This window comes from Spermophilus citellus (assembly GCF_964194105.1).
Source record: "Spermophilus citellus genome assembly, contig: SCAFFOLD_91, whole genome shotgun sequence".
Taxonomy (NCBI): Eukaryota; Metazoa; Chordata; class Mammalia; order Rodentia; family Sciuridae; genus Spermophilus; species Spermophilus citellus.
Window position 1 is genome coordinate 1,558,465 of NW_027673011.1, and position 12,657 is coordinate 1,571,121.

At 37.8% G+C, this 12,657-nt stretch overlaps 1 protein-coding gene across 1 annotated transcript; it reads left to right on the forward strand.

The window, feature by feature from the left end:
- Window positions 1-1,770: 1,770 nt before the first annotated feature.
- LOC308640257 (THO complex subunit 7 homolog) lies at window positions 1,771-7,835 on the forward strand. The gene is made up of 7 exons (XM_081312227.1): window positions 1,771-1,882; window positions 2,580-2,707; window positions 3,014-3,100; window positions 5,067-5,124; window positions 6,426-6,492; window positions 6,602-6,671; window positions 7,688-7,835. Exons 2-7 carry the CDS (start codon window positions 2,599-2,601, stop codon window positions 7,753-7,755), a joined length of 459 nt encoding a protein of 152 aa, XP_081168353.1. The 5' UTR covers window positions 1,771-1,882; window positions 2,580-2,598; the 3' UTR covers window positions 7,756-7,835.
- The last annotated feature ends 4,822 nt before the right edge of the window (window positions 7,836-12,657 follow it).

Here is a 12,657-nt window from a genome sequence, read left to right on the forward strand (position 1 = left end):
TGACAGTGTGCACCCTCTGGTATATGTGAGTGCAATTTCCCAATGCCTTTGCCAACCTTTTGAACGGTCAGGTTTTGGTCTTTGCCAGGCTGATGGGAAATGGCATTGTAGTATCGATTCCCCTGGCCTTTTTTGTTATGATCCTGGTCCAAACACGAGCTCAGGCCTGCCAGGCAGGCAGGTTGGGACCCCACTTGTTATAGTCACTGCCGGTCCATACTGCTTTTCTGTTTTTCTCTTTTCCTCAGGGCAAAATGAGACAGTTTTGTTAAAAAGAAAGAAAAAGGAAAGAAATTCTCATGGGGAAACTTAAGATAACTGTATTCTACTTGTATTGTGTCAGTTTACTCCCTTCCCCTGACCAACTTCTCTTTTCTTGTCCTAGTCCGCCACTCTGTCTTTTTAAATATTCTTTATCTCTTCTCACCACTGCCTTTCAGGACAAGGAGCCCCCCTTCCCATCAGGAATTGAACCCAGAGGCACTTGACCTCTGAGCCACATCCCCAGACCTTTTTATTTTTTATTATAAAACAGGGTCTCACTAAGTTGCTTAGGGCCTCTCTAAGTTGCTGAGGCTGGCTTTGAACCTGTGCTCCTCCTGCCTCAGCCTCCTGAGCCGCTGGGATTACAGTTGTGTACCATGCCACCCAGCCAGACAGGTTCTTCTTTTTTTTTTTTTTTTTCAAAAAAAAGTTATCCAAGAATTTATTTTCTTGGTTGCTTATTTATTTATTTTTATTTTACCTGAAGATTTTTCCTCTTTGCCTGTGATACCTTGACACACAATAGAAAATCACTTTCTTTTAAAAAAAAATTTACACATATATACGTATTTGTAAGATACACATCATACAATTTATCCACTTCACTTAGCCATTTTTTATTCTTTTTAGATACATATAACAATAGAGTGTATTTTAACATATCATACATACATGGAGTATAGATTATTCTGATTGGGATCCCATTCTTGTGGTTGTCCATGATGTGGGGTTTCACTGGTTGTGTATTCATATATGAGCACAGGAAAGTTCTGTCCCATTCATTCTACTGTCTTTCCCATTCCCATCTCCTCTCCCTTCCCTTCATTCCCCTTTGTCTAACCCAGTGAACTTCTATTCTTCCCTCCCCCTTGTTGTGAGTCAGCAACTGCATATCAGAGATAACATTCTGCCTTTGGTTTTTATGATCGGCTTATTTCACTTAGTACAATAATCTCCAGATTCATCCATTTACTGGCAAATACCATAGTTTCATTCTTCTTTGTGGCTAAGTAATATTCCATTGTGTGTATGTACCACATTCTCTTTAACCATTCATCTATTGAAGGGCACCTGGATTGATTCCATACTTAGCTATTGTGAATTAAGCTGCTGCAAACATGGATGTGGCTTCATCTCTGTAGTTGCTGATTTTCAGTCCTTTGGGTGTATACTAAAGAGTGGGATATTAGTTAGCCATTTTAAAGTATACAATTCAGTATCATTAAGCACATTGACATTTCATTTTTTAAAATATTTTTTAGTTGTCTATAGACATTTATTTTATTTGCTTATTTGTATGTGGTGCTGAGGATCGAACCCAGTCCCTCATACATGCTAGGCAAGCATTCTACCACTGAGCTACAACCCAGCCCCAAGCACACTGACATTTCAATAATTATCTTTTCAATGAGCACCTGAGTAGTGATATTGGTTATTTGTCCTGAAAAGTCACAAGAGCCAAATGGTCATTTTAATTCACTTTGCCCTTCTCTCTTCCACACGAAGTGATACGGAAGCGTCTCCTCATTGATGGAGATGGTGCTGGAGATGATCGAAGAATTAATTTGCTAGTGAAAAGTTTCATTAAGTGGTGCAACTCTGGATCCCAGGAGGAAGGGTATTTATTTCACTTGTCTCTATGCCAGTGTACTGATGTCATTTTAATAAGGTCCTGTTAGTGTTTTAAGTTTCACTCACCGAATTGTCCACTTAAATCACTTCTTGTCTCATCAAAAGATTTTTTTTTTCTTCTCTTCGGAGGCCTTATAAAACAAACATGTAGAAAGCAGGTAAAAGGAGAAATGAAGACTAAATTCAGGCACGTTAACATGGTCACTTTTAGCAGATAAGTATTTAACAGGACAAGATAATCTAAATGAAACTTCTTTCCTTTGTTAATAAAGTTCCTGCAAGATATCTAGGTTTTTAACAAAATTCTTCCTCATTTGGATTCACTTTCCACAGAATAAGTGTAATATACATATAGAACGGAAGAACTATGAGAATAGAATTGTGAAAATAAGCAGACTTCTTAATCAAAATAATTTTTAAAAATGATTTAAACAATTCAGACAGATTTGCTTGAATTAAGCCTACACCGATAAAAACAATAGGCCCGTCTTACGTTTGTAACCATAGCTGTTTATAAAGGCACATTTGGAAAAAGAAAACATAAGGGATGGATATTCTAGATTTTTTTAAAAGAAAACATTTGTCTCAGAATGTGATATAACTTAATTAGCAAAGCTTTGCCTGCATTAAAGTAGTTTAATTTTAGCAATCCACAAACATCTTTTTCCTCTTTTTTCCATCAGATATAGCCAGTACCAACGTATGCTGAGTACACTATCTCAATGTGAATTTTCAATGGGCAAAACTTTGCTGGTGTATGACATGAATCTCAGAGAAATGGAAAATTATGAAAAAATTTACAAAGAAATAGGTAAAAATAATAATGTTTCTGTCTATATTTTTATTCTTTATGATCTAAAGGAAAAATACCTACTAACAATATTCTTGGGTTAGTGATAAAAGTTACTTACAATATTAATAGAATTCATACAGTAAGTGGTATCTGCAAAAGTTTATAGTGTGGTATGATGACTGAGGTTACAGCTACTTTTTTAATACCAGCATCTATTTAGTTAGCAATAGGACTTCAATTTAAAAACATGTTTTAAAATTGAAAATGGATGGAGATTATATGTGTTGTTATTAACTATCTTTTAAAAAATACCCTTTTATATAGAATGTAGTATTGCTGGAGCTCATGAAAAAATTGCTGAGTGCAAACAGCAGATTCTTCAAGCAAAACGAATACGAATAAACCGCCAAGGTAAGGGTTTTGAGGGATTTCATGTGCAAATACTTTACTACTGACTGGTATTTTCATGCAGTTTTTAATGTGAGGTAAAATCAGCAGCCAGAATCAATTTAATTGACAAAGAGAATCAGGATGGGACTGGGGCTGGGGATCAGTGGTAGAGCGCTTGCATAGCATGCATGAGGCACTGGGTTCGATCCTCAGCACCACATTGAAATAAAATAAAGATATTGTGTCCACCTAAAACTAAAAAATAAATTAAAAAAAGAATTAGGAGAAACATTTAATTCTTAAAACCATAAATAGAAAATAGAAAAAAAGGAATGATCTGCTGAAAAAAAGTTTTTGCTGAGATGTATTGATTATCCAGGTATTTCTTCTGTCTTCAGACAATTTTGCCTGAATATTTTGTTTAATCAGCAAAAGTGATTTATGTAAGTACACTAGTTATAGGATCGATTTGTTTGATGAGAGACAGAGGAGAATTTAAACACAGTTGGTTTTCATTAAGTATAAAGGAAGCAGATATATTCAGGATGCCTAACTATATAACAAGAAAAAGTTAAAGTTTAGTTTTATTCTAATCTTTCTTTTTAACTAGAGTATACCCTTATCTAGTTCATAAACTTTCAAATAATTTTTTTGGGGGGTACCAGGGATTGAACTCAGGGGCACTCGGCCACTGAGTTCGACCCCTGGTACCCCCCCCCCAAAAAAAAAAGTACAATCATAATTATGATAATATATATTAAAAACTGGGAGAAAATAGAAAATGTGAATAGTTATTTGGGGGTTGTGGGTTTTATTATCTAGGTTTTCTTTGTTTTTGTTTTGTGTTATACTGAATATATATTATATTGTAATGGAGGTTTTTTTAATTTAAAAAAATCATGCTTAGTAATATACTGAGTTCCAAAACAATAAACTTCACGTTTTAGAGAGCTAATTAAGATAAAGTTTTATCCTGACCTCTTTTTTTTTCTTTTAGTTCTGGGGATTGATTACAGGGTGCTTTACCACTGAGCTACGTCCCCATATCTTTTTATCTCTTCTTCTGGCCTCTAACTTGTAGTCCTCAGTGGTAGAGCACTTGCCTCAAACATGTGAGGCACTGGGTTTGATCCTTGGCACCACAAAAAATAAATAAATAAATAAAGTAAAGGTATTGTGTCCACCTACAACTAAAAAAAAACAACCTTGCAATCCTCCTGGCTCAGCCTCCAGAGCTGCTGGAATTAGATGCACGCACCACTAAGCCTGGCTTATTTCCCCTTTATAAAAGGTGGCTTTTGTATTCAGTTCAAAGTATGTATGCTAAAGTTTCAGTGGCCAATTTACAGCAAAATATAATAACATAATATTTAATATCAATGCCAGATTATTTAAAAATATATTGCAAAGAATTTTGATTGAATAGGAGACTTTTAAGTGAACCTCACTATTTACCATTTCATAGAAATGTTAATATAAGCAATAAAACTTAATCTTAGAGGTCTCAGTGAAGCAGCAACAATCATCTTAATTTTGAAGTATTTTAAAGTTTCTGAAGTTTTTACCTTTAGAATGGTGAGGAAATTAACAAATTAACAGTAAGATATGTTTTTCTCACTGATTCTCCCCCCTTCCACCACCACCACACACTCTGGGCAAAGAGTAAGATCCTTTTCAGATTCAGTCCACTTGATCGATAATGACTTAAAAGTCATTAATGCTTATGCTGACTTCTTATATTCTGTACAGGACATGTTAGTGGAAAAACAGAATCTGGAGCCAAAATCCTTGTATTTAACACTTTTTATGTCACAGATGATTATCGTTGTGGTTCAATCAAGTGGCATGGCAATACTCCCATCCATCGTTGTTTTCCTTTCTTTATGTACTAGGACAATGAGTAGGAGACATGTGTGATACTATGTGTTTTCTTTTGATATTTAAAGTTTTTAAAAGAAAACTTGGTAAATATTTTTATGTCTTTCAGAATATGATGCTTTGGCAAAAGTGATCCAGCATCATCCAGATAGGCATGAGACATTAAAGTAAGTTTAGAGCTTTTCCTTGCAAAGGAACTAACCTACATAAACCTACATAAACATTCAAGTATACTCATCTATACATTCCATTTTTATAAAATAAATAACGTGTCAAAAGGAGAAATCAAGATTTTCAACATTATATATCCTAACACTGTTTGATTAGATCTTTTTCTTTTTCCAATCTTTCTATCTATAGGTCTAAAATGCATGTGATGTGTCTCAATGGGAAAATGGATAAATAGAATATATTCTATTCATGTAATAAAATACTAAACAGCATAAACTTAATAAACTAGATATATACTTTTTTTTCCCTCTCTTAGTACTAGTGATTGAACTCAGGGGCACTCTACCACTGAGCTACATCCCCAGCACTTTTTATTTTTAACTTTGAGACAGGGTCTCAGTAAGTTACTGAGACTGACTTTGAACTTGTGATTCTCTGGCGTCAGCCTCCTGAGTCTCTGGGGTTACAGGTACACCACCAGGCCTAGCTAGACATATACTTTTACAGCACAGATCCCCCCAAAAAATCAGTGAGGAAAATGACAGACACATGAGTTTTAAATTAATTCTAATTTTCTACATACATACAGAAAATAACCATTTGTAAAATTTAGAAAATACCAAGTATTATTTATTAATACTATATATTATCAGAAACACAGATACATGCATTAAAAAGGGATTGGAATGATGCAATGACTGTGTGAATGGAAAATAAAGGACAAAAGAAGGCCTGAGGTAGGGGACTAGAGAAGGGGGTGGGGAGGGAGGTGAAGTTCAAAGGGTATTTCAATTTAATCAGCAGCAGGTTTTGTTTTTGATTTTTTTTAACTGAAGGAAAATCTTGAAGTTAGTATGATAAAAATGTACTATTTCTTGAGTTTGGTTATTCTATTATCTGAGTTTTTCTGTACTTGTAAACTTTATATAAAAATATACCTTTTGGGGGCTGGGGTTGTGGCTCAGCAGTACAGTGCTCGTCTAGCATGTGCAAGGCACTGGGTTCGATCCTGAGCGCCACATAAAATAAGTAAAATAAAGGCATTGTGTCCAACTACAACTAAAAAAATTTTTTTAAAATAAATAAAATTAAAAAATGAAAAATAAAAGTATAGCTTTAATGAAAATAGTGCACATTTAGTAGTTAAGAAGTTCTAAACTTTACAAGTCTCACATAATGGAGTATTTTAATTATTTTTACATTTTAAAAATACTATTTAATACTTTAAATGTTTGATTAGAATTGTAAGTTCTATTTCCCAAAACAGCAAAAAATAGCACTGTTTTACTTTTTTCAGAGAATTAGAGGCTCTGGGAAAAGAGTTAGAGCATCTTTCACATATTAAAGAAAGCGTTGAAGATAAGGTATTTGCATATATATATATTTTTCCCCTTTGTTTTTTTATGGTGTATGTGTGTGTCTGTGTGTGTTTATAGATCAATTTCAATAAATTTTTTCTTCTTGTTAATATAGCTGGAATTGAGACGGAAGCAGTTTCATGTTCTTCTTAGTACTATCCATGAACTTCAGCAAACATTGGAAAGTAAGTAGAAATTATCTCAAAATGAATGTTTTGAAGATTTTTCAGTGATTGAGAGGTGTGCCTTTTACAGTTTGGAGTGAGATAATACCTTCAATTTGCAAATAGAAGAATATCTGGATGACATTAGAAGACACTCATTTGTTCTACTTTTTAAATATATGCAGAAGCATTTTAATTTTGTAGTAACTGGTTTAAATATATATCTAGTAGTTTAAATATGAAAAATTCAAGGATGTTCGATAACAGAGTTTTTTATTGGTTTTCTATAGTTTATTACTGTAAAGTAATAAATCAGGCCCCAGGAAGGCTATGATAAGTAATTTGTGCATAAGAATATTTGCACACCCAGGCCAGGTTTGGAGGCACTCACCTATAGTCCAGCAGCTTGGGAGGCTGAGGCAGGAGGATTGAAAGCTCGAAGCCAGCCTAGGCAACTTACTGAGGTCCTAAGCAACTCAGTGAAACCCTGTATGTAAATAAAATACAAAGTAGGGCTGGGGCTATGGCTCAAAACCCACTCCTGAGTTCAATCCCCAGAACCAAAAAAAAAAAAAACCCTTTTGCATACCCAATGAATGGTACATACTTTGAGGGAAAATATATCTTTCCCTTAGATATATACTTTTAAAACTCAGATTCCCAAAAATAATGAGTGAAAAAAAAATGAAAGACATGTAATGAATTTTAAGTCATTTATAAGGAAGAGAAGACTTGCTATTGATTATAGCCAATTGGAAATTTCTGTTCACTTGATCTGATTGTCCCAAGGCCTATGTTTATTTTTTTAAGTGAAATCTGTCATACAGATTTTAAATTTTGATTCAACTAATAACAACCACCAAACAGCATTTTTAAAATCAAACATTTATGTGAGACAGTTGCAGTTACAGACTGCCATTTTGCCATCTTTTCTTTAAAAGTATTGGCTAATAAAAGATAAAAATGTTTCACATGTGCATTAAGCATAAAATGTTGGCAAATTTTACTAAGGTTTTGTGTTTCTTTTTCAATTACAGATGATGAAAAGCTCTCAGAGGTAGAAGAAGCTCAAGAAACAAGCATAGAAGCAGATCCTAAGCCCTAGGCAATCGAATCACTGTTCCCCCAAAATATTGAAAGAGCTACATAATCTTAGTATGCTTAGAATTTATTGTGCTCTTGACATATTTGTATTTTAGCCAATGAAGTACTTTGCTATTAAATATTAATGCACATCTCATTTATATTTCTTCATACAAAGAAAAATGGCTTCAGTATATATGTTTTTATTGAAATGCATTTTTCATTCTTAAAAAGTAGGAAACAGCATCCAAAAATGTTTAATAAAATATCTTTAAAGTTACATGTTTGTGCCCATTAGTAACTGGTGACATTGACTGCCTTATAAAATAAGTGAAGACTGAGAAGGTGGCATTTATAGGGTGTATATATGGGACGATGAGTCAATTTCTGGAAATTATTACCACTTTAGAAAATGAAAATGAAGTCCATGAATAAGCCTCAGAAGGACCATGAACCTGTGAAATTACATGCACAGTGTTTATGGTGTATGTTTACTGTGGGAAGAGGTACTGTGATATTAAGAATCACTGGTGTCAGAGGTAATTACAAGATCCAAAAGTAAATCCATAGGCATTGCTTTCTCTTTCACTCTCCCTCTCTCTAGTAGTTAAAGAATGTAGTTGTTAAATGTTTTAAGTTTTTTCTCTACTGTTTTGACCTTTAGAAGTCATTTTCAATCAAAAAATATATTTATAAAATGAAAAGTTATTTGAAGTAAATAGTTTAAGATGATCTTGCATAAAGGATTTTTTTTTTTAAAGAGAGAGAGAGAGAGAGAGAGAGAGAGAGAGAGAGAGAGAATTTTTAATATTTATTTTTTAGTTCTCGGCGGACACAACATCTTTGTTGGTATGTGGTGCTGAGGATCGAACCCGGGCCGCACGCATGCCAGGCGAGCGCGCTACCGCTTGAGCCACATCCCCAGCCCATAAAGGATTTTTTAATGGTAAAAATTGAACTAAGTCTGGATCGTTTGTAATTTTCTTAAGTATTACACATGCAGTTCTTGTTAGGTTCCATTCTCATCCATTTATTTTAGTTCAAAGACATGACATTTTCCATGAATCATACTTTCATTATGTTACGTTTTCATAATTTTAATAAGACTTTTTATATTTAAAAATGAAAAGTTTAAAATTAGCTCAGTAGTAGTCATATTAAGAGTGTCATAATACCTTTAAATGCTTCCTCTGATTTCATCTCGCATATTTCAGGAGACATTTCTTTGCAGAGTTGCTATACCCTGACAAAAGTTTCTTTTTCTCATTATTAGTGAGAATCATTAAGCAAAAATTTGTGCCTATGGACTCGGACATAAATATCAATTTTTCAAAAGCGATCCTTTTAAAAAAAATTCTTGGAGAATGTTCTTTAAAATACACCCTTATCTTTTAATTCACTAGAGAGATTTATTCAGGATTATGTACCAAAAAATAAAAGTTCCCACATAGTTAGCTCTTTTATATTTATTTGTTTTTATTTTTTTAGCTTTTTTTTAAAATTTGTTCTAGTTAGTTAGCTCGTATCTAGTCAGAAACAAAATCAGAAGCAGCAGGTACATGGGCAACACATATTTTTTAGTTTATACTTCCACATGGTTCTCTTGGATATCTTCTGGAACTGCTTAGAAGACTGAAGCATTTCATCTCCTAGAAGCTCACACTGTTGAAGCTCAGCATGTCTTTGGGCCAACAGTTTCATGGATTTATCCAACAATGTTTCTTTGAGGTTATCCACCTGTGACAGATGAAACCATGTGGGCCCCTGGGGACCGCGGCATCCGAGCCTAGCAGACGCTCCCTCCCAGCGCGGAGTGCCGGCGGCCCAGGACGCACCCAGCGGGATCCCGGACAGGAAGGTGGCGGCGTGCAGCGCCCCAGCCGAGGAGCCCAAGATCATGCGCGCATTGTGGAGGAGATACGGGCGCGCTCGCTCAGGCAGTGGGTCGCCCCAACGTAATACAAGCCCAAGAAGCCGCTGCCCCCGAAGGACAGGCTCCAGCCGCACTCGGGGTCGTACATGGCGGCGGCGGGGCACAGTGCGGGGCAGGATCTGGGTGCGAGTGGGAAGGAGGCCACGGCCACTCCACTCGGCACCGGCACCGGCCAGCGCTCCCAGCCCGGAGCGGGTGCAGCCCCCTAGGCATTCCCTGCGTGACGTCACCCTCCAGTCCCGCCCCCTCGGACCATGCAAATGAGCCCGCGGCAGACCCAATGGGCCGGCAGGATGCCCCCTCGCTCTCCAGCCCGGCGGGCGGCTGAGCCCGGGCGCGCCCAACTCCGGAGTGGTCCAAAACTCCAACGCGTCCAGCGCTCTGCACCGAGGGGACCACCTTTCCAGAGTCCGGAAGAAAGTCTCAGGTGGTGCCCACTGGGGTTCTTAACATCCCTGTGACTCTTTCTCATTTGCCTTTATCGCAGGGAGAGCCAGCCTAAAGTAGGCACCACCATCTGAATAGAATTTAGTGTGCTTGTTTCCTTGCGGGTGTGGTTTTGGTTGGGTTTGGATGTGGGTTTGTGTTGGTGGTTCGTTCGTTTTGGTGTGATTGTCTTTGACTCATGGCAAGTGGTAGGGATTTTTCACTTAATGAAAATGACATGAAGTTTCCATTTCAAAAGTATCACTGATAAATAAAAATAGTGATTGACAGGTGCTGAGGGGGGTGAGTAGAGGACAGTGTAGGGTGGGGGGCGGAGTTTGGGAAGCTGAAGCCTAGATGCTTTCTGGTGCCCTGTCTGTGCCCCATTCAGGCTGGTGTGACAAAATACCACCAGCAAGGTGGCTTATACACAATCACTTACTTCTCACCATTCTGTGGGCTGACAAGTCCAAGTTCAAAGTGTTGGCAGATTACATGTCTGATGAAGGTGTGTTCCTTGTAGAGGTCACTTTCTTGATGCATCCCCACAGAAGGTGCAAGGCAGAGCTCTGCCATAGACCTAGTGGGTATGGCTTAACCTCTGAGAGCTTAAGTTCTCTGTATCCTGGAGAAAAGAGTCATTGTGAAGTTCAATGTGCTGGACAGAGTACCCAGCAACAGTGCCTGGCAGCATACCCCTTAGCCCTGGGTCCCTGTATCTCTGTCTATATTTCTCTCTCTCTCTCTCATGATCCCACACCTTGGCCTCTTCTGCAATCAAGATCCAGATCTTGTTTCCCTAAATTATAAACATCTCCAATGATGAGCTCACCATTCAGGCCCTAGGGAAACTTCTCTATATCTCTTGACCTATTCCCACCAAAGAAAAGGTGAGAATTCCCTTATTATGTATAAATTATAATGCACCATAAAAATTTTTAAAAAGAAAAGGAAAGGGTGCTTGCTTTGTCTGTGGTGCAAAGGCTTGTCATGCCCCGCTGGTGTTCACACAGACCCTGCCTTGGCAGCTGAAGTCCTTAGGGAAGAGGAAAAACAAAGGTAGGTGTCAGGCCCTCAAGAGATGGGAAGGAGGCAGTGAATACTTGCATAATAAAGTCCCATCTCCCAGGGAAAAAGCACTCATTCCCTTGTGACTCTTGCTCTAATTCATGATCCTCATGATTCACTGTGGAATTGATTGGCAACAGCTGTATGGAAAGACTAGGGAACATTTTTCATATAAAGCACTTCATGCTGCTCTTGAATTTGTGTAGTTGCAGATCTTCTGGTAAATGTTATTGCCTTTTCTTGACTTTTGGAAAATTGTTTTGTTTGGATAAAAATTTTTAACAGGCCATAGTTCCAATTATATTAAACAATTTAAGTTTAAAAATCTGCAGGGGCTGGGGCTGGGGTTCAGTGGTAGAGTGCTTGGCCAGCATGTGCAAGGCTGTGGGTTCAGTCCTCACCACCACATAAAGAAATAAAATAAAGGTATTGTGTCTATCTACAACATATATATAAAACTTTACAGTACTGGGCTGGGGATGTGGCTCAAGCGGTAGCGCGCTCGCCTGGAATGCATGCGGCCCGGGTTCGACCCTCAGCACCACATACCAACAAAGATGTTGTGTCCGCCGAGAACTAAAAAAAAAAAAAAAAAACCACTTTGCAGTATTTTTCACATTATTTGGAGGGTGATCAACTCACCCTGATTTAAGTCCTGCATGAGGAAAAATTTTCAGTCCTAGACAAGCTGGGACAGTTGGTTAAGCCTAAGTCTCTTGTTCTCAGCTCTGCAAATGTCAGGGGAAGATCTACCTGACTCACCCTGTGCCCTGTAAATCCTTGCTATTGTCCCTCTATTGGGCAGGAGATGGTCATGCCACTGGCCCAGAAACAAGAAGACACAGAACAAGAGACCTGTGGGGGATGGAAGCAAGCACTCTGTTGGCCCTTATGATCTGTGGATTCTGTATTTGCAAATTTGCCTCAGGCTTGGCTCATTAGTAGACATTAGTGGACATGCACAGAGCCGCATAAACATTCGAATAGCCGGATGTTGCCAAACGTCGGGCCTTTTGGGCTCTCTACTACAAACACATGTCCTTTTCATGTTTAATTTAGTGTTATGTTTTTCACATGGGGCTTTTTTTTTTTGGGGGGGGGAGGTGAATTTGCTGTTCAAAGTAGCCCCCAAGCATAGTACTGAAGTGCTGTCTAAGGTTTCCAAGTGCAGGAAGGCTGTGGTGTGCCTCACTCACAGAGGAACTCAGTGTGTTAAATAAGCTTCATTCAGGCATGAGATGGTGCTCTTCACCTTGATTTCAATGTTAGTAAGTCGGTGCCTGTCAAGAAAGGTGTCTCTCAGCAGAAAACACACATTTAAAGTGTGAGGGGGATTGGGGGTGGAGCTCAGTGGTAAATCACTCGCCTAGCATGTTCCAAACCCTGGGACCCCTCCCCAAGGAACAAAACAAAACCAAACCACCAAAAACCACTTCAAACAAGGTCACGTTGTGGCCAGAGGCTTGCAGAAACCTAGATGTGTACTCTCCCTAGCAG